The sequence below is a fragment of the Camellia sinensis genome, chromosome 1 (assembly GCF_055761805.1).
Source record: "Camellia sinensis isolate YWXY chromosome 1, ASM5576180v1, whole genome shotgun sequence".
NCBI classification, from domain to species: domain Eukaryota; kingdom Viridiplantae; phylum Streptophyta; class Magnoliopsida; order Ericales; family Theaceae; genus Camellia; species Camellia sinensis.
Genome location: NC_138961.1, coordinates 103870200 through 103891385, shown reverse-complemented (window position 1 = coordinate 103891385; position 21186 = coordinate 103870200). Strand labels below are relative to the sequence as shown.

At 36.8% G+C, this 21186-nt stretch overlaps 1 protein-coding gene across 1 annotated transcript; it reads right to left on the bottom strand.

Annotated features, from left to right (window-relative positions):
* Positions 1-477: 477 nt before the first annotated feature.
* Positions 478-17771, bottom strand: LOC114265971 (chromosome transmission fidelity-like protein). Its single transcript, XM_028206848.2, has 3 exons — positions 17386-17771; positions 17113-17302; positions 478-765 (listed from the first exon to the last, which is right to left on the bottom strand). Exons 1-3 carry the CDS (start codon positions 17536-17538, stop codon positions 707-709), a joined length of 402 nt encoding a protein of 133 aa, XP_028062649.2. The 5' UTR covers positions 17539-17771; the 3' UTR covers positions 478-706.
* Between the last annotated feature and the right edge of the window lie 3415 nt (positions 17772-21186).

Below are 21186 nucleotides of genomic sequence, written 5' to 3'. Positions count from 1 at the left end.
GGTGATAATTGTTGTTTTGAAGTGCGTGTTTGCTGCTGTGTGCTGGTATTTTTGCTGGCCTGAGTATCGTTGCTGATACTAATTTGAAAACCTGCAATATTTTGTTTTGTCTGCACAACCTCTTTTGGTATACGTTTATATTATTTATGGGGTGGAAAGCTATAATTCTGAAGTTAATGTGTTCAAAGAGATAGGAGTTTTATCTTGATAGAAAGTGTTTAGTTAGCTTCTAATATCAGCTGTTTTAGTAATAGTTGATTTGGTAACCTCTTTGCTCTTGTTGTGGGTATAGGTTGAGTTTGGGGCTGTGTTGTGTATCAATTGTTCTTATAGGGTATGCCCCTTCTGTCTATGTATATCTTTTATTTCTCTATATAAAATCCTACTAACATAATTCACAATTTGCCAAAAATGCCTTAAGATACATCAGGAAATGTGAAAGGACCCAAAAATTCAACAGCAATCCTTCACAAGATGTTAAAAACAAAATAAGCATTTTAAATAAAATTTTGAATATCCAAGTACAGCAAATAGATAGTGACTTAAGTATGGTTCCTTCTAGCACAGAAAACACATAATTTAAGATACCACAATAATACAATGGAATTCAAGGTTGGCATCTAAAAATATCCAGATAACTTCGAATTTACTTGTCTTGATTCCTTCAAACCCCGAAAATTGCCGCAGAAGAATTTCATGTTAATCATCAGTTTGGCACAAGGGAACCTGTTGCACTGACCCTTTCCTTCACAAATGGTTGTGGCCCTGCAAAGAAAAGACTACATGATTACTTTTATCTAGAGAGGTTTAGCAAAATAGGGGTGAACAAAAAAAATTGATACGCTAAAAATAGTGAAAAAAGAAGCTATGGGCTACTGCAGATGACCACAAAAAACAAAAACCAATTAATAAGGTTCCACTTGAAGTCAGAAAAAGGTAATTTCCAATCAATTCTTCGATTGGGATTTGCTTTATAAAAAATATAATAATAATATCTCCAGAGGGTTAAAAAATAGAGCAGTAAACAGAGGTAACCTTTTTCCAAGCCAAAGTTCATGCTTAAAATGTCTTTTACAAAATACAAATAACTATGAATAGTAGATACAGGACTCCTGTAGATCCTCTGTTGAGAGCCGATATTAAAAATAAATGACTTCCCAGAAAATCTGGCTATATCCCCTCCATTCTACCAAAGCAATGAATCTTCAGTAGTAATACTACAGAGTATCCATTTGTCCACCAAACATGGGATGCAAGCATCAGAGCTTTATGGAATTATATATTGCGTCCATTTTCTACAAGTATCACATGCATCCAAAGAATGTGTTTCTCAAGCTTTCTCAGTTCAGTCCTTTGAAATTAACAATCAAGGGAGTGTTTGCAGCTGTCTCCATTTCCACTTCTAAAAGGCAAAACAATAGACAGAAAGAAAACAGTGATCCTGGATAAAAGAAAGACAAGTATCCGGTTGAAAATTGCATGAATAATTTTGGACGTGATTTGTCTTCCCTTTGCACTTTGTTTCACTCGTTTTTTCCATCATAGTTACAAGTGGTATGCAAGACCTCATAAATATTACAAATGCACCAGCTGCTTTTATGGATTTAATGAACAGAGTCTTCAAGCCTTATCTGGATGAGTTTGTAGTGGTATTCATTGATGTTATTTTGATTTATTCTAAAAGTAAGGAAGAGCATGAACAATACTTGAGAATAATTCTTCAAATACTTCGAGACAAGAAATTGTATGCAAAATTGAAGAAATGTGAGTTTTGGATGGATAGTGCCATCTTTTTGGGTCAAGTTATTAATCAAGATGGTATTTCAGTTGATCAACAAAAAATTAAAGCTATTGTGAACTGGCTAAGACTAACTATTGTAACAGAAGTTCGAGGCTTTTCAAGGTTGGCAGGTTATTACAGAAGATTCGACAAAGACTTTTCAAAGATGTCAGTGCCGCTCACTCAATTGACACAGAAACGGACGCCATTTGAATGGATAGATGAGAGAGGATCCGCATTTCAAGATTTGAAGACAAGGTTAGTCATAGCACTAGTCCTTACATTGCCATCAAGTATGAAAGAATCTGTTATTTATAGTGATGCATCTTATAAGAGATTGGGTTGTGTTCTTATGCAAAATGGTAGTCATTGCTTATGCATCATGTCAATTGAAATTACATGAAAAGAATTATCCTACACATGATTTAGAGTTGACGGCAATCATTTTTGCTTTGAAAATATAGCGCCATTATTTGTATGGAGCAACTTCTGAAGTCTATACATATCATAAGAGCTTGAAGTACTAGTTCACCCAAAGGGAGGTCAACATGCGGCAAAGAAGATGGTTGGAGCTAAAAGATTATGACTTACAAATTCAATATCATCCCAGCAAAGCTAACATGGTGGCAGATGCTCTTAGCAAAAAATCAATGGGAAGCCTAGCTTGCTTACTCACAGGGCAGAAATTTCCATTTCCATTCTTTGCAAGTCTTCTAGCAATTCCAGCAAAGCTAACATGGTGGCAGATGCTCTTAGCAAAAAATCAATGGGAAGCCTAGCTTGCTTACTCACAAGGCAGAAGGAATTGCTAGAAGACTTGCAAAGAATGGAAATGGAAATTGTGTTGCATGAACAAGGAGGAGTTCTAGCTGCAATTTTAGCTCAACAATTATTGAAGAGATCAAGTAAAGGCAATTAGAAGACAAATTTTTTAAGAGAGTATATGATGAGATAGAGTCAAAACTAAGATCGGGTTTCACTATAGAAGATCAAGTGCTAAGATTTGAAAGCAAATTATGTGTTCCAAATGTCCCAGAGTCGATAAGGAAAGTTATGAAAGAAGCTCATTATTTCAAGTTTACAGTTCATCCCAGGAATACCAAAATGTATCAAGACCTCAAGAAAGTATATTGATGGCCAAACATAAAGAAGGACATTGCCAAGTTCGTCTCTCATTGTCTACAATGTCAACAAGTCAAGGCAAAACATCAAAACCCAACAGATTTGCTTCAACCTTTTCTTATTCCAGAATGGAAGTGGGAACATATTTCTATGCACTTTGTGATAGGCTTGCCTCGCACCCCTAAATGTATTGATTCTATATAGGTTATTGTTGATAGCTAAGAAGCACGGATACGGATACAGGATACGGATACGGATACGATACGATACGGCGATACGACAAAATTTGAAAAACTAGGATACGGGTACGGCGGGGATACGTTCGTAAAAAATATTATTTTAACAATTTTTAGTAATGCAGTATGCATAAAAATAAAACTTAAAGCAAAAGACAACTTGATAAAGAAGAAAGATTCCTACAAAATTAAGAGTCTTCAAGGTCAATAGCTTCAACTTGTTCCCCTTCATCAGTGAATATCACAAGACCTTAGCTAAAGCCAAAGCCAAAAAACCATTCTTAAACAAAAATTTCAGCAAATATACTTTTTAAGTCATCAATGATAGCCTAGGAAGCACGGATACGAATATGGTGATATGAGGATGTGGATATGGCGATATGTCAAAATTTGAAAAAGTATGATACGGGTACAGCAGGGATACATTTATAATTTTTTTTTTTTTTTTTTGTGATTTTAATAATGTAATATGCATGAAAATAAAACTTAAAGTAAATTAATAAATAAAGAGAGGGATTCCTATTAACCTAAAAATGCTCAAACATTCATAAAACATCCAAAACTAAAAGCAAAAGCAAATGCAAATGCAAATACAAATACAAATTAAACATCATCCTTACATGCCAACACCAAAAAAAGAATGAGAGCAGAGAGAAGGAACGTGAGAGAGTGAGAAAGCAAGAGAGAAGTGAGAGAGACAACAAGGATACATCAATTTGACAAATTCTATTACTTAAGCTCTCACTATATTCCTCTTATGAAAGAACTAAACAAAATATTATAAGTAATATGTAACTTCGAGTATCCGATACTTCAAAATTAAGTATCCGATACTTCAAAATTAATAAAAAATTAATTAAGAAGTATCCGATACGTATCCGCGAGTATCCGAGGAGTATCGGTATCCGATAAGTATCCGATACGGATACGTCACCCTTTCTGAAGTATCCATGCTTCATAGGTTGATAGATTGACAAAATCATCTCATTTCCTACTTGTAAGAGTTTTCTACAGCACCGATAGCCTTGCTACATTGTATATTGATGAGATTGTTAGATTGCACAGTGTACCCGTTTCTATAGTGTCAAATAGAGATCCTAAATTTGTATGTAAGTTTTGGCAAAGTTTACAGAAAGCTATGGGAACGGAGATAAAATTAAGTACCACTTTTCATCTTCAAACAGACAGACAAAGAGAACTATACAAATTTTGGAGTACATGCTTCGTTTGTGAGCACCAGATTTCAAAGGAAGTTGGGAAACTCATTTAGCTTTGGTGGAATTTGCTTACAAGAATAGTTTTCAGGCTAGCATTAGCTATGACACTATATGAAGCATTGTATGGGAGAAAATGTAGATCACCAATTTGTTGGACAGAAGTGAGAGATAGACCATTGTTGGTCCCAAAAATAGTGCAAGTCACTACTGAGAAGATCAAAGTAATTTAACAATAGCTCAAAACTGCCTAAAGTTGTCAAAAGAGCTACGTCGACATAAGGAGGGATTTAAAATTTGAAGTTGAGGATCATGTATTCTTGAAGATATCTCCAATGAAAGGTGTATCTCAATTCGGGTAAAAGGGCAAGTTATCTTCTCATTGTATCGGGCCATTTGATATCCTAGAGAAAATCAATCTAGTGGCTTACCAACTAGCACTACCACCAGCATTGGAACAAGTCCACAATGTGTTTCACAATTCAATGTTGAGAGGGAATATCCAAGATCCTTTCCATGTGATAGATTATCATCACCTGGCCATAGATGAAGACTTAGAATATGAAGAACGACCAATTCAGATCATTGATCGTCAAGTGAATCAATTAAGGAACAAGTCTATTGCCATGGTAAAAATTGAATGGAAAGAGCACTATGCAAAGGAGGCTACTTGGAAAGAAGATGATGAAATGAAGGAGAGGTATTCAGAGCTGTTTTCAACCAAAGGTAAAGTTTGGTAGACCAAACTTCTTAAGGGAGGGAGAATGTAACATCCAAGGCATTTGTTGCATGACATGAGCATTCATTATCCTTGCTTATTTGCCTTGCATTGCACTAGTAGTTGAGACATGAATTGCTTGAATGAGAACTCAAAAAATACATCCTATAATTAGAAAACCTTGAGGGTATGAAGCTCCTTAAATTGTACTAAGAGTTGGGGGATGGTTTTTAGCTTGAATTTGGGATGTCATGAGGTGTTCAAATCCCTAATCAAGGCGCTTAATAACTTTGGTCTAATGTGTTGAGTATTCCTACGTATTGTATCAAAACTTAATCAAGATTAGCGATAATTAAATACGATTAATTAGACTTTGTTAAAATTCACCTACTACACACCTACCACTACCACCTACTACACACTCACCTACTTCACCTACTCTCCACCTACTCCTCACCTACTCCATACCTACTACACACTCACCTATTCTCTTCCCATATCCTTTCTTCTATATATAGGAATCATTGTAACATAACATATATCAATCAATAATACATCAATTTTAACATGGTATCGGAGCAAGGTTGAGAACCTAGTAATTCCGCTTCATCGGCGGGTGGCAGCCTCGCCTTGGCCGCCCGCCGGACCTCAACCTATTCCGCTTATTTTCTACACATACCTTCCCATCATTGCCCAAATCCTCCCTCTCTGGTTTCTGACCAACAATGACGAAGCCATATTTTCTTCTCTTTCTCATACTCCTCAATTTCTCTCTCCTCAAAGCTTCAAACCCAGACATAGAGCCATTAATAGAGTTCAAAGGAGCTTCAGACCCATTCAACAAGCTCAACACATGGAACCAATCCACAGATCCTTGCTCTTGGTATGGCGTCTCGTGTCACCAAAACCGAGTCTCGCGACTCGTTCTCGAAGGCCTAGACCTCCACGGTACATTCCCTCCTGACCTCAAAGCTGTACTCTCAGCAGGCTCTCCTGATCCGAGTCACAATCCTCGGCCTCGTCTACGTCCTCACCTTCATCAGTCGTCTCTTCAGCGTCCTCCGCTACGAGAGCATGATCCACGAGTTCGATCCCTACTTCAATTACAGGACCACTCTGTTCCTGACCGAGACGGGCTTTTACGAGTTCTGGAACTGGTTCGATTCCGAGAGCTGGTACCCTCTAGGTCGCATCATCGGCGGCACTCTCTACCCGGGTCTCATGGTCACTGCCGCTCTAATCTACTGGCCTATCAAGTTCCTCCGATTCACCGTCCACATCCGCGAGGTCCGCTCTGGTCGGCTTCTGCGGCTCGTCCTTGGGACCCACTCCTGGTTGATGCTGGCTTGGTCCGAGCCTTCTTCGTCGCCCAAATTTTAGTACTCTGTTTCCTTCACCATTTTTCCGTAAGAGAGAATAAGATCAAAGTGAAGCTGATACAGAAAGAGAGGCAAAAAAGGTGGGTTACGCGTGGAGAGAGAGAGAGAGAAAGGGGCACACCCAATTCACTTTTCTTTTTTAATCACACCCATTCACCGCCCAAATTTTATTTTTTATTATAAAACTTAATTGGTGCTCTATTTTTATTCATTATTATATATTCATCATCACCATGCTTATCATTTCATCACTATCTCCATATTTTTTTTATTATTCGATTCCCTTACTTTTTCAAAAAAAAAAAAAAAAAAAAAAAAACATTCATCATGCACACCAAACTCATTTTATTCATATCGGGACTCACCCCGATCACCATTTTACATCCAAAAAAAAAAAAAAACAAAACAAAACAAAACAAACAAACAAACAAACAAAAAACAAAACAACCGCACCCACAGTGGGATTTTTCTTCTCTACTCTGCCGCAGGTCTCTTCTTCTTGCCTCCGTCCTGGGCGGCCCTTGTCGGTGTTGCCTCCATGTTTCCCACTCCACTGGGCACGATCACTACTCCCTGCTCCTCCACTGCAGCATATGGCGGCCCTCCAAATCGGAACATCACGGTGGCCTTCCGCTTCAGCTCCTTATTTTCCGCCTTTAGCACACTTATCTCTGCTTGCGCATCCTTATACATGCGTTGGAGCAGAGCCAGTTGGGCGTTTAACTGTTGCACCTCATTTGTCCTACTCTGCAGCCGGTGCGACAGGTTTGTGACCGCCGTCATGGTCTTCACACATGACTTCAAAGTATACTGATTGGCCTCAATATCAGTTTGCACTGTCATTTTTTGCTCCACCGACCGCATCGGAAAGTTCAACGGAGCAAAACCAGAGGCGCTTGGTTGAGGTTCACTGGCCACCGCACCAGTTATCTCTCTTGTTGACTGGTTGAGGTCGGGAAAGAGAGTGAGCAGACCACGGGACGAAGAGGCCATATTCTGGGTAGCTGAACGGGAAGAAGAGGCCATTTTCTGGGCAACCGAGTATTACAGAGTGTTTCAAGATTTGCAGCTCTTAGAGACAATCTCTCAGAAAACGAATATCTCTCTCAGAAAATGAAGAGTTTTTTCAGAAGTTTTTTCACAAAGTTTTTTTGTCTTCGCTTCTGTCTCAAGCACAGCCTCCGCCTCAGTTTATAAAGACCCTGACGAAGAGGCAGACACGCGCATCATGCGCCGCTCGGCGCTCGACGACAACATGGGCGCGCCTTTTGATGGCCCGTCTTTTGATGGCACGCCTTTTGATGGCACACCTTTTTATGGATTGGGCACGCCTTTTGATGGCACGCCTTTTTTGACCGATTGGGCACACCTTTTGAGGGTGCGACTTTTTAGGGGTCCGACAAGACTCTGTAAACTATCCCGACATTGATTCCGGTTAGCTCCTTCATGGGTCCGACAAGACTCTGTAAATTGTCCCGACATTGATTCCGGTTAGTTTCTACAAGGGTCCAGCAAGACTCTGTAAACTGTCACAACATTGTCTACTACAACGGTCCGACATGACCCTATAAACTGTCTTCTACATCGGTCTGACACCGCCATCCAGTGTCCTCTACAACGTTATGACACCCCCATACAGTGTCCTCTGCAACGTTATGACACCACCATCCAGTGTCTTCACCAATGGTCTGACACGACCATACAGTGTCTCCTATCCTCTTTTATTTTTATGTATTTTCTTGTTTTGTTACTCTCTCCAAACTCAAGTTGGTTAGTTCCTATCCCCCTTGAGTTTGCGGGGGGCTGTTAAAATTCACCTACTACACACCTACCACTACCGCCTACTACACACTCACCTACTTCACCTACTCTCCACCTACTCCTCACCTACTCCATACCTACTACACACTCACCTATTCTCTTCCCACATCCTCTCTTCTATATATAGAAATCATTGTAATATAACATATATCAATCAATAATACATCAATTTTAACAGACTTAAGCAAGATTAATTAAGTTAATTAATATTAGAGGCTAACCTGGATTAATTAGACTAATGAGGGAGATTAGTGAACCCTTGAGAGACAAGTGTCTCTCCTTCAATTAAATAACAAGAAAATAAGAGAGAGGGAGAGAGAGAGAGAGAGAGAAATCTGCTGGAATTCCTGAGAAAAGAGTAAGGAAAAAGAGGAGAAAAGAAAGAAGGGAAAGAAGAAGAAAAGAGGCAAAAGTTCAAATCTTGGCCCAAACTAGTTTTCAACTTGAATTAAGGTAAGAATATTACTTCTACATCACTCTATAATCATTTAATTGGAAGAAATTGTATTGAAGATGGATTTATGAAGAAAAATAAGAGAAGATGAGTTTGGAAGTTAGATTTGAAAAAAAAAAAAAATGAGAACTTTGTTTCATTAAAATACAAGCTTTCGATTTGAATAGTATCAAGTTGTGTTAAAATAAAATTCATGGAGTTCTTATCATTTCTCATGGCTTTGTAATTGCGAATTTCATGTTATTAGACCTTAAAACTTAGTTTAAAGTATATAATGGTTTCCAAACAAGATTTTAGAATGATTTTTCTAAAGCCCAACTAAGATTGAGGAGAGGGATTCTTAAGCCAATCACTTTAATTGTGCATAATTAAGCCTTGTACCAATGATTAGCATTGTTTCATTACACTTTGTAAGCCAATTAATCTTGTGGATTAACAACCTGATTTCAAGCATTTAAGGTGAGTAGTGGATGAAGATCGTGGAAAGAAGAAAAAGAGCAAATCTGGAATTTCACACGAAGCACATTTAGGGCATCAAGAATTAAAGATTTGGAATAATTTTGGGTCTTCATGTCATTATAGTAGGTTTTAGTAGTTAAAGGTATTATGGTAACTTCAATTTTGCTAGACATGGGTTGTAGGGTTGCCAGTGGGTTTTATTTTGGGTCAAGTTATTAAATGGGTCATTATATATATGTGTTTTATTATATCTAGAATAATCTTAGTGGTCAAAAGTCTAAGTTTCCTATTTTGATATTGAAGTAGAATTAGAAGCCATTAAATTTTCCTACCATGATTGAAGTAGAATTGGAAATCACAGTTGGTCTAGAATATTAGTAGTTGCTAAATATTTTTAGTTTCTAAATTTGAGTTATATTCCTTATAAAATTAGAAGAGTCTTTAGCCTAAAAATAGATGTGTAATCTCAATGATTCGAGAGGAGTTAATATTATGAAAATTTGAGATTGTGCTTGTGTGATTGGTCTATCCTTTGTAAGGGTGAAGCACCTCTCTATCTCTCTCTCTCTTCCCCAGCAAGGTTACTATTCATGTCACTGTTCACAGTGCTTAGAATAGCCACTCAACAACCCCTAAACAATTGTGTTTTCATTCCCAAACCCTACCCTTTTAGAAACCCTTAAACTCCTTTTTTTTAAAAATAATTTTGGAGCCACAAAAACTCACTAATTCCAGCCCTATAAGCCTATTGTTGCTGTTGCCAGTATACTTAACCTGGGCTCACTGCTTGTGGGAAGTTATCCATACTAATCCTACATCAATTTGGTATCACAACTTCAAGATCCTACCTTGTTCCTTAACAATTTTGATGAAATTTCTTTCTTTATTACAATGTGACAAGCATTAAATTAAATTGGAAGTTTGAAACCTTGTCAACAAATGATAGAGCTACTAGGAAAGATGTTGCGATATTAAAGAAGGATTTTTAAGGAGGATGTTGCAACAATAAAGAGTGATGTGCATACTATCAAGACAGCTTTGAATGGATTGAAAGCTTCCATGGAAAGATTGTTGGTGGCTGTTTTAGAGAAGACTAATATCCACGAGCGAAAGTGTTAAAATTGAAGTATTATTGATTGATTACAAGATTGTTGTGTGTATTACAAATTACAAATGGTGGTTTATATAGATGTAGGTGTAGTGGATGGTGGTGGTAGGTGAGTGTAGTAGGTGAAGTGGGGTGTGTAGTGGAGTAGTGGATGATATATTTTAACAGCCCCCCGCAAACTCAAGGAGGATAGAAACTAACCAACTTGAGTTTGAAGAGAGGAACAAAACAAGAAAATACATAAAAATAAAAAAAGAAAATACATAAAAAAAAATAGGGGACACTGTATGGTCGTGTCAGACCGTCGGTGAAGACTCTGAAAGGTGGTGCCATAACGTGGTAGAGGACACTGAATGGGTGTGCCATAACGGTGTAGAGGACACTGGAGGGTGGTGTCATAACGGTGTAGAGGACACTATATGCTAACCGGAATCAATGTCGGGACAGTTTATAGGGTCATGTCGGACCGTTGGAGATGCTAACTGGAATCAAATGTCGGGACAGTTTATAGGGTCATGTCGGACCGTTGTAAAAGGCTAACCGGAATCAAATGTCGGGACAGTTTATAGGGTCATGTCGGACCGTTGTAGAAGGCTAACCGGAATCAAAGTCGGGACAGTTTATGGGGTCATGTCGGACCGTTGTAAAAGTGGCACCCTCAAAAGGCGTGCCATCAAAAGGCGTGCCATGAAAAGGCGTGCCAGGTTGTCGGCGTCAAAAGGCGCGCGATGCGCGTGGCTGCCTCTGTGTCATGGTCTTTATAAACCGAAGCGGAGGAGGCAGAAACTGAGACAGAAAAACTGAGAGAAACCTCTGAAAAATTCTTCGTTTTGCTGAGAAAGAGAGGTTTTGCTGAGAAGATACTCTGTAACACTCTCTATAACACTCTGTTGCCCAGAAAAAATGGCTTCGTCTTCCCGCGGGCTGCTCACCCTCTTTCCCGACCTCAACGAGTCCACAGGAGAGAGAACTGGTGCGGTGGCACTGGAAACTCAACCAAGCGCCCCGGAGTTTACTCCGTTGAACTTTCCGATGCGGTCTGTGGAGCAAAGAATGGCAGTGCTGTCGGATGTGGAGGCCAATCAGTATACGTTGAAGGCATGTGTGGAAAGCATGACGGCGGTCACAAACTTGTCGAACCGGCTGCAGAGTAGGACAAATGAGGTGCAGCATTTAAACTCCCAGCTGGCTCTGCTCCAACGCATGTATAAGGATGCGCGAGCAGAGATAAGCGTGCTAAGGGCAAAAAACAAGGAGCTGAAGCGGAAGGCCACCGTGATGTTCCGATTTGGAGGGCCACCATATGCTGCAGTGGAGGAGCAGGGAGTAGTTGTGCTCGGTGGTGTGGGAAATCCGGAGGCAACACCGTCAAGGACCATCCAGGACGGAGGAAAAAAGAAGAGACCGACTGCAGAGTAGAGAAGAAAAATCCCGCCTGTGGATGTGGTTATTTGGGTTGTGTGTGTTGGGTTTTTTTTTTTTTTTTTTTTTTTTTAATGTAAAATGGTGATCGGGGTGAGCCCCGACATGAATAAAATATGGGTTGTTGTGCAAATTTGGAAATGTTTTGTTGTTTTTTTTTTTTTTTTTTTTTTTTTTTTTTTGGTGGTTGTGTGGAATAATAATAATAATAATAATAATAATAATAATAATAATAATAATAAGAATAAAAGATGAATGGAAAGCATGTGATGATGGCTGGGTGTAATAATAAAAGATGAAGAGAAAGCAGTTCGTGCCAAGAGAGAGAGAGAGAGAGAGATGGGTTTGCATATGCCGAGATAGTGGAGAATGATTGTATTGGAGAAAGATGGTGAGGTTGGACTGCGAATGGAAAGCTGTCTTCTTCTTTTTTCTTTTTCTTTTTTTTTTTCTGTTTTTTTTTTTTTTTTTTTTTTTTTTTTTTTTTAAGAAAAGAGAAATAGCTGGGCGGTGTTGGGAGAATGGAAAAGAAGAAAAAGAAAAAGAAAGTAATAGATGGACAACATAGTGGGTAATAGATTATAATAAATATATAGCAGTGGACTCATCCACACTCCTCACCGTAAACAAACCCTCATCCACATCCATCTCCTCCATACACACCCCCGCCGCCACAATCACCACCCGCTCCACCGCGTCGGGCCACTGTGGAGGGTTCCCTTTGGCCCTTGAAGTGGTTGGCAAATCACTCAAAGGAGAATCTGAGGTCACCTGGAAGAATAAGCTGAACCGGTGGATCCGGCGCCGCACGCCGTGAGCCTCCATGGCCCTCATCACGCACTGGGCCTGGAAGGACTCGGTGCGATCGGGTCGGGAGGTGTAGGAATCGCCGAAGAAGACCAAAGCTGGTCGGGAGGTGTAGGAATCGCCGAAGGAGATGAATTCGTTCCATTGCCACATTGCGGTGGCGCCGATGTCGTGGATGAGGAGGAGGGTGGGTTGGTTGGGTTTGTGGGATTTGGGGTGCCAGAAATGGATGAGGGTGCCGTCGCCGAGATCGGTGGTGCTGGATTGGAGACCGGCGTTGCCGAAGGAGTACCTGTACAACCAATCTTGCAAGGTCGTCAGGCTAATACACTTGACCATGATGGGTACCGTATAGCAGAGAGAGAGGGAGTGAAGGTATGTGTAAAAAATTCCAGCGGGCAGCAATGGCAAAGTTGCCGGCCGGCTACCCGCCGGTGACAAAGAAATACAGGCTTAAATCTTATAGCTCTGATACCATGTTAAAATTGAAGTATTATTGATTGATTACAAGATTGTTGTGTGTATTACAAATTACAAATGGTGGTTTATATAGATGTAGGTGTAGTGGATGGTGGTGGTAGGTGAGTGTAGTAGGTGAAGTGGGGTGTGTAGTGGAGTAGTGGATGATATATTTTAACAGAAAGGATGATAGTGTTGAGGATTTTGAAGAAACTATGAAAGAGCAAGATGAACATGTTGCTAATATTGAGGATATTGAAGAAACAAAGGCAAAAATTACTTTACTTACTAAAGAAAGAATGAAAGATCATCATGATCAAGATTCTAAAGCCAAGGAAGCCAAAGAAAATGATGAGAATGCAACTGACCTTTCTACTCTTCACAAGAAAAATAAAGTTCACATTGAGTTTATTATTCCTAAAAAATTCTATGTGGTCAATGGAGTGGTGACAACATTGAACTTTTTGATTTTCTCAACGTTTGTTCAAAACAATCAATTTGCATGGTTGCAAGTGCAAGATTCCATAATCCTTATACTTCAACATTATAAAACTTGAGGTTGAGTTTTTTCAAATGCAAGGGAGAATGATGAAGATCATGGAAAGAAAAAAAAAAGCAAATCTGGAATTTCACAATAAGCACATTTAGGGCATCAAGAATTAAAGATTTGGAATAATTTTAAGCCTTCATATCATTATGATAGGTTTTAGTAGTTAAGGGTATTATAGTAACTTCAATTTTGCTGGACATTGGTTGTAGGGTTGCCCATGGGTTTTATTTTGGGCCAAGTTATTAAATGGGTCATTATATGTGTTTTATTATATCTAGAATAATCTTAGTGGTTAAAGTCCAAGTTTCCTATTTTGATATTGAAATAGAATTAAAAATCATTAAAGTTTCCTATTATGATTGAAGTAGAATTGGAAGTTACAGTTGATCTAGAATCTACGTTACACGGACTCGTCAATTTTGGCGAAGTACCCGTGTCGATACGACACGACACGGGTACGGGTAAGGGTACGGAATCCGAACGGGATACGGCATGTGGAAGCAAGAAGAAAGATGGCATACCTACAATTAGGGCTACGAAAACTGCGATTAGGGATTCGATCTTCTTCTCTCGAATTGTCTTCTTCTCTCTCTCACTCTCACTCTCGATTGTTCTCTTCGTCTGTCTCTTCTTTCGCTCTCGATCATCTTCATCTCTCTCTTCTCTCTGTTTCGATCAACTTCGTCTCTCCCTTCTCTCTATTTTCTTCTCTCTTTTCTTCTCTCCCTTCTCTCTGTGTTCTTCTTTCTTGACCGTCTTCTCTTCTCTCTTCTTTTTAATTGGTGCCTATCATATAAATAATATATAATATAAATTATATCATAGATAATATATAATATAAATTATATCATAAATAATATATATAATATAATTTATCATAAATAATATATAATATAAATTATATCATAAATAATATATTGAGAACAACTTTTCTTCCGTCTTGAAAGTTGTCACCAACCAACAAGTTAATAAACTTTCACCTTTTCACCTACCAATCAAAAGTCAAAAAAGCTACCATCAACCTATCAATTATATAATAATAAATCTAATTAAATAATATATAATATAAAATTAATAAAATCTATAAAATACATTATCTATTTTATATTTATTTTAACATAATTTGTTAAACCTTATTTATTATATTTTTGTTATTTATAATATATATCTCAATTAAAAGTAAAAAAATAAATTATATAGATAAATTAAAAAAATTATCAATAAAAGTAATACATAATATAAAAATAATAATATATTTAAAAAATAACTATTTAACTTATCTTTATATAATAAATATATTTTAAAAATTAAATATTTAACATATCCCCGTACCTCGTATCCTCGTTTGGATCCATATCCACGTATCCTCAATTTTTAGTTTTGAAATGTCCGACCCCTAGACACGTACCCACACCCGATACCCGCACCCGAGTCCGTGTAACGTAGTCTAGAATATTATTAGTTGCTAAATATTTTTAGTTTTTAAATTTGAGTTGTAGTCCTTATAGATATAGAAGAGTCTTTAGCCAAAAAATAGATGTGTAATCTCAATGATTCGAGAGGAGTTAATATTATGAAAATTTGATATTGTGTTTGTGTGATTGGCCTATCCCTCACGAGGATGAAGCACCTCTCTCTCTCTCTAGCAAGGTTATTGTTCACGTCAGTGTTCACAGTGCTTAGAACAACCACTCAACAACCCCTAAACACTTGTATTTTCATTCCCAAACCCTACCTTTTTACAAACCCTTAAACTACTATTTTTTTTTAAAAAAAATACTTTTGCAACCACAAAAGCCCACTAAATCCAGCCCTACAAGCCTATTGTCGCTGCTGCTAGTATACTTAACCCGTACTCACTGCTTGTGGGAAAGTAATCCCTACTCATCGTACATTAGTAGTATTATTGCAAAGTTATGTTTAAATTCTTGTTTTAGAAATTAAACTTGTATTATGTTTCAATTTACATTGAAATGCTTCAATATGAATGAAAATCCTATGTTATGTATCAAATGTATAAAGATGGAGTCCTTCGGATTAGTCCTAGCTACTAGGGGACTATAAGCATGCCAGTAGCAATCTGATTGAGATCTCCCTTGCACCTGTAGGAGGATTCATCTAATCGGTACCTGGGCCGGTTATTCCCTTGTCTTGTCTTGTTCTAATGAATATACATTATCATTATGTTTTGAAATGTAATACTCTTGAAAGGAAATGCATTTGAACTTGCTAAAACTATGAACATGAATGGCTATTGTTTTATAAAACTGTTGATGTTCATTTATTGCACCACTTTGCTATACTATTCATTAGGATATGGCTCACCCCTCTCCCCTATATGTATGTAGGTGAAGAAGAAGAAGAAGAAGAAGAAGAAGAAGAAGAAGGAGTCAGAAGAGATCTTGATTTGTTGAGTTTTTGCATATGTAATAAGGTTGGGAGTTATATGTATAAGAGTTTGAGAAGGCCTTGTAAATATTAGCCTTGTAAGATCAATAGACTGGCTTGTGGTAGTTGAGCCCTTTTTGTAAGCTATGTACACTCTAGTAATATTTAAAGAAGTTAATGACAAAGTTGAATGTTTCATTTCATTTCGCATGCACTCGCTCTAAATGGACTTATTACCTAATGAATGTAATGCTTCCGCTTATTTTCCCCATGTACCACTAGTTCATTTTTTTTTTTTTTTTTTTTTGGGGGGGTCTAGCTAGGCCTTTGGTAGTCAGGGACTACTAGCCGGTCACTCCCCTATCTTGTTTGGAGTAGGATGGGGTTGTGACACAACTTGTTCAATTTACTCGAGCTTGAAATTGAGGCTTGAGGTCAGCTCATCTAGGCTTATTCCAAAAGAGCTATGACGAAGAGAAGTAAAGCATTTCATCACCTAGTCACTATTTTTGTGAGGTCTAATAACTAAATAACTCCTCCTGTAAACATATAACATCAAACCTTTCCCCATTCCTTTTTTTTTTTCCCCTTTCTTTTTTTTTTTTTTTTTCTCTCTCCCCAATTGAACGAATAAACTCTTGGAAAAAGAATGGTTATCTATTGTTAATTAAGATCAATAAACATGATGAGCCATTCTATTGATTAACAAAAAAAGGTGGAAAGAGATCTCAAGCAATGGGATTTGATCCCAGATTTGTTGTACCAATTTTAACAAACCATAACAGCTAAGCCAGCAAGAAACTTCAATGACAACAGATATGCAAGGGTGGCAGTGCATGAAACCTTCAACAAGATGATGATGAAAAATACATAAAACTTTGCTCATCTTTATATAACCGTCACTAATCAGGTAAATATTTCTATGACTAGTTCAAACACAAAATTTTCATGCTTGTAAGTTCAAAAAACAAGCAATGCAAGAAGAAAGGAAAGCTCATCTTGCTTGGCACCTATTTGCATTCACCAAAGAGAAGTTACTGAACCAAACAATGAAGGTGTTGCAGGTGCACAAAAAGAACACAACAAGAGTGTAATCCCACCAGCAAAAACAATTTCCAATTCCTATCAATGTTTTTTGGGGCCTATGTGGATATATTAAAAAAAGCAATGACAAAATCAAATTGAATAATCTTACTGGAAATTAGGGCCTTGGGTCTGGTCTTGAACAAAAAGCGGTGTCGAATGATGCCGACAACTTCCAATTGTTCCCTTGATGATGATGATGATGATGATTGCCTCAATTTTTTCAAGACCAAAAAGGGCTTCTTCAAGGGCACTTTGGATCCCATTAATTCATGATAGCCAACAGTCAAAGTGTAGGTCTCCTGGGAAAAAGAAAGAAAAGGAAATTGGATTGGATTGGATTGGATGAGTAATAAAATGGAAGGTTTAGAAGGTTGATGAAAACCTGAGAAGAAGGGCGGCATAGATGTCCGATTGGGAGGTTTTGAAGACGATCTTTGAAGTCGGGTTGAGGTTCGATGACGCCTTGCAATTCCACGATCGCCCATTCTTCGCACTTGTTTTCTCCGCCGCAATTACACTTCACCTCAATCCTCATTACTCTCTCTCTCTCTCTCTCTCTCTCTCTCTCTCTCTCGTTGTGTCGAAATCAATCCAATCTGTTCTCTCTCTCTCTCTCTCGACAAGGTTTTATTAGGGAGGGACTTCAAATTCATCAATCTTTAAAAACCACAAAAATGTGTCAAGATGCAAAATGAATTTGGCGGCAAAAGCTCATTGATTTTATGAATTTGGCGGCAAAACCCTTTGCTTTTATTAGAGCATCACAATGAAATAGTTAAAATTATTTGTTAAAATGTGTATTATATGACAAAAAATGATAAAAGTGGAGTTTAAAAATATGTGTTAAAATGTGTTAAGAGTTTATTAATTTTAGAAAGTGAGTGATGATGTAATGAATGTGTTAACGTGTATGTTAAGATATATATTAACTGTATATATATAAATAATAAATAAAATAAATAAATATATATATATATATATAACCATGATGATGGCCGAATATTATATATATATATATAGAAATAACTTCATACAAGTCTTCTTCTTCAAAACTCTTCTGATAGATCGAATATTATATTTATATATATATATAAATAACTTCCTACATGTGATGTTCTTCAGGTCTTCTTCTTCAGAGCTCTTCTTCTTCACTGCAATTTCAAAGCTCTTCCTCACTGTAGTTTTTTTTTATTATTATTTGGTCTGGACAACCGGCCGGACCGGCCAGATGACCCATGGTACTTCCCACATCCCCCCTCTCTCTCTTCCTTTCACTAACTAAAATGTTAGCCACAGTTAACACACAACTTAACACATAAAACTAACAACTGACACTAACAGACCATTTAGCTAGCTCATTGCAACACAAAATAGTGTTTTGAACTAGTTAAAATTTAGCAACTGACACTAACACAGCGTTTAGCTACTCCATTGCTGATGCTCTTAGTGCATTTCCCACCCTGTGCTTTTTTTTTTTTTTCATCAAATTTAAATTTGATAAAAAAAATAAATTAACTTTTGTTGTTCTAAACTTTACATCAAATTAATATTTAATCTATGATGTCTTAGAGCATGTTTGGTATGATAGAATGAAATGAAGTGGGAATAGAATACGAAGTTAAATGGAATGGAATGTCCATTCCCATTCCATTGTTTGGTTGCAAACATGAAATGACATAGGAATATAATGATAATTCTCATTTTCATGTTTGATTATACCTATTAAACTCATGGAATGGAATAAATTTTTATTATTTATTTATTTTTTTAACAAGCTAGTAACAAATAAATTAAAAATTTATATAGATCATGATAATATTACTAGTTTTGAAAGTGATGGTGTGAGTTATCGTGGTGGTGGTGTTGGCGGCTGCGGCAACAATGGTGGTGGCATTAGCGGTGGTGATACAATAATAGTAGGATGGTGGTAGTAGATTGTTGTGACCTTAGTGGTGGTAGTAAGGTGGTGTTGCGGTTGCAGTGGCGGCGGCGGCAGCTACAGTTGTGGCAGCCAACAATAGTAGTGGTAGTAGTAGTGGCGACATCGGTAGTATGGTGGTGTGGTGGTTGTGGCAATGACCATGGTAGTGGTGGTGGTAGTAGTGGTTGTGGTGGCAATACGGTGGCGGTGGTGGTGGCAATACGGTGGTAAGAGAACGTAATGGTGGTAATAGTTAAATAATAATTTTTTTAGAAGTGCCAAAAAAAAAAAAAATTGTATGGTAATTCCATGATGAAATGGAATGGCCATTCCTTAGGTTCAAAGAAGGAATAAAATTCCCATATTTTGTTTAAATGGTTGTTCCAATGGAATGACTATTCCCACTTAAATAAGGCATACCAAATAAGGGAAAGGAAATGTAAAGCTAGAATGGGCATTCCATTCTAGCCCATTCCTTTGTATCAAACATGCTCTTAAAGTTTTTATCAAATTGTGGAAGGTTGTGTTTTTCATCAATTTACTGTTCATAACCGTTAAAAATGTAGGTCGTACAATGTCACTGGACGATCGACCAGTTGTCCAGCTAGTCGTTCCTCAAACATCCACTTCGTTGAAAAACTGCCCAAAATTGATTGAAAAATATTTTAGAATTGATTGAAAATTACACTAGCCGGTCGACTGGCTCGATGTTTGTCCTGTCGATTTGTAATTTGATGAAAGTCCAAAATCCTCCGTTGGAACATATGATATCAGATGAAGTGGTGAAATTGTAGAAACCTCAAGGGAGGTTTATGAAATAACACTTAAACCTCTCCTCAAGTTTAGTTTTCAATTGCACTGGCATCCCTTCAGATTTAGTGAAATGAAAAAATATTCCCTAAGGTTTTTAAAATAACATAAACCTCCCTTGAGGTTTAGTTTTTAATTACATTAACCCTCTTAAGGTTTAATAAAATTACAAAAATCTCCCCTAAGGCTTATAAAGTGACAGGAACCTTCCTTAAGGCTTAGTTTTTTTTTTTATTATTATAAATTCTTTTTTCTACTACTTTATTGCCAAAAATAAAAAATAAAAAAAATGTTGACATCATTAAATAATTTAATTATATTTTTAATTTACCCTTTAAAACTCTGTCCAATTATAAAGAAATAAAAAATATATACATAATTCTTATTGGAGTTTGAACAAAGGAGGCAGACATAGGTCCTGTTTAGAAAGTTGAATTTGGGTTAAAATAATCAATAAAGATAAGATAGGTTAAAATAATTAATAAGACAAAATGTCATATTAAAATTATAATCATTTCACTTTTTCTTTTACAATCATCAAATCAACTACAAAAAAAAGAAAAAGAAGCAAGGGTAAATTACATTGACACCCCCTGAGGTTTATGTTTATTACAGTTCCCCCTCTCACATTTGGAAAATTATACTAACTCTCTTGTTAATTTAATTTTATGTGTGATGATCATTATGGTGAGGGGGGAACTGTTATGAAACTTTAAACCTCAGGGGGTAATTTGTAATGAAACTTTAAACCTTAGGGAGGGAGATGTAATTTTCAAAAGGTGAAGGAAGAAACTGTAATAAACATAAATCTCAGGGGGTGTCAATGTAATTTACTCCCCAAAAAAAAAAACAAACAAACAACTATCTTCCAAACAAAACTTTTTTAACCAAACTAAAATAGTCATAAAATAAACTAAAATAACATATTTCTAAACCGGGTCATAATCAACACCAACTACAAGTATAGCAAAGAGAAAAAATAGGAATTGTATTTTTTTTTTTAATTGGACACAATTTTAAAAGGTAAAACTAGAAATGTAATTGAATTATTTAATGATGTCAACAATTTTCTATTATTTTTTTATGGTGCTTGGGAGTTTTTAATAAATGAGAAACACAATCAACAATAATTGAAAGCATAATATATATATATATATATATATATATAATTCCTATTAAAAGAGGCATATATAAAACAGTAACTACAGGCATAACAAAGAGAAAAAACTAGGAATTGTATTATTATTATTATTATTATTTTAATTCAACACAATTTAAAAAATATAATTAAATTATTTAATGATGTTAACATTTTCTGTTTTTTTTTTTTTTTTTAAACGATACTAGAGAGTTTTTAATAAAGGAGGCATACACAATCAACAGTAATTGAAGGCATAATAAAAAGAGAAAATAAAAATTATATATATATTTATTTATTTGTAATCGGCCACA

Excerpts from the sequence above, each read along its gene's own strand:
- LOC114265971 (XM_028206848.2), bottom strand. The coding sequence starts at position 17,538 with ATGAGGATTGAGGTGAAGTGTAATTGCGGCGGAGAAAACAAGTGCGAA. Across the intron at positions 17,303-17,385 it reads TATGCCGCCCTTCTTCTCAG|GAGACCTACACTTTGACTGT; the intron begins GTTTTCATCAAC and ends TCTTTTTCCCAG. Across the intron at positions 766-17,112 it reads ACCCAAGGCCCTAATTTCCA|GGCCACAACCATTTGTGAAG; the intron begins GTAAGATTATTC and ends TTTTCTTTGCAG.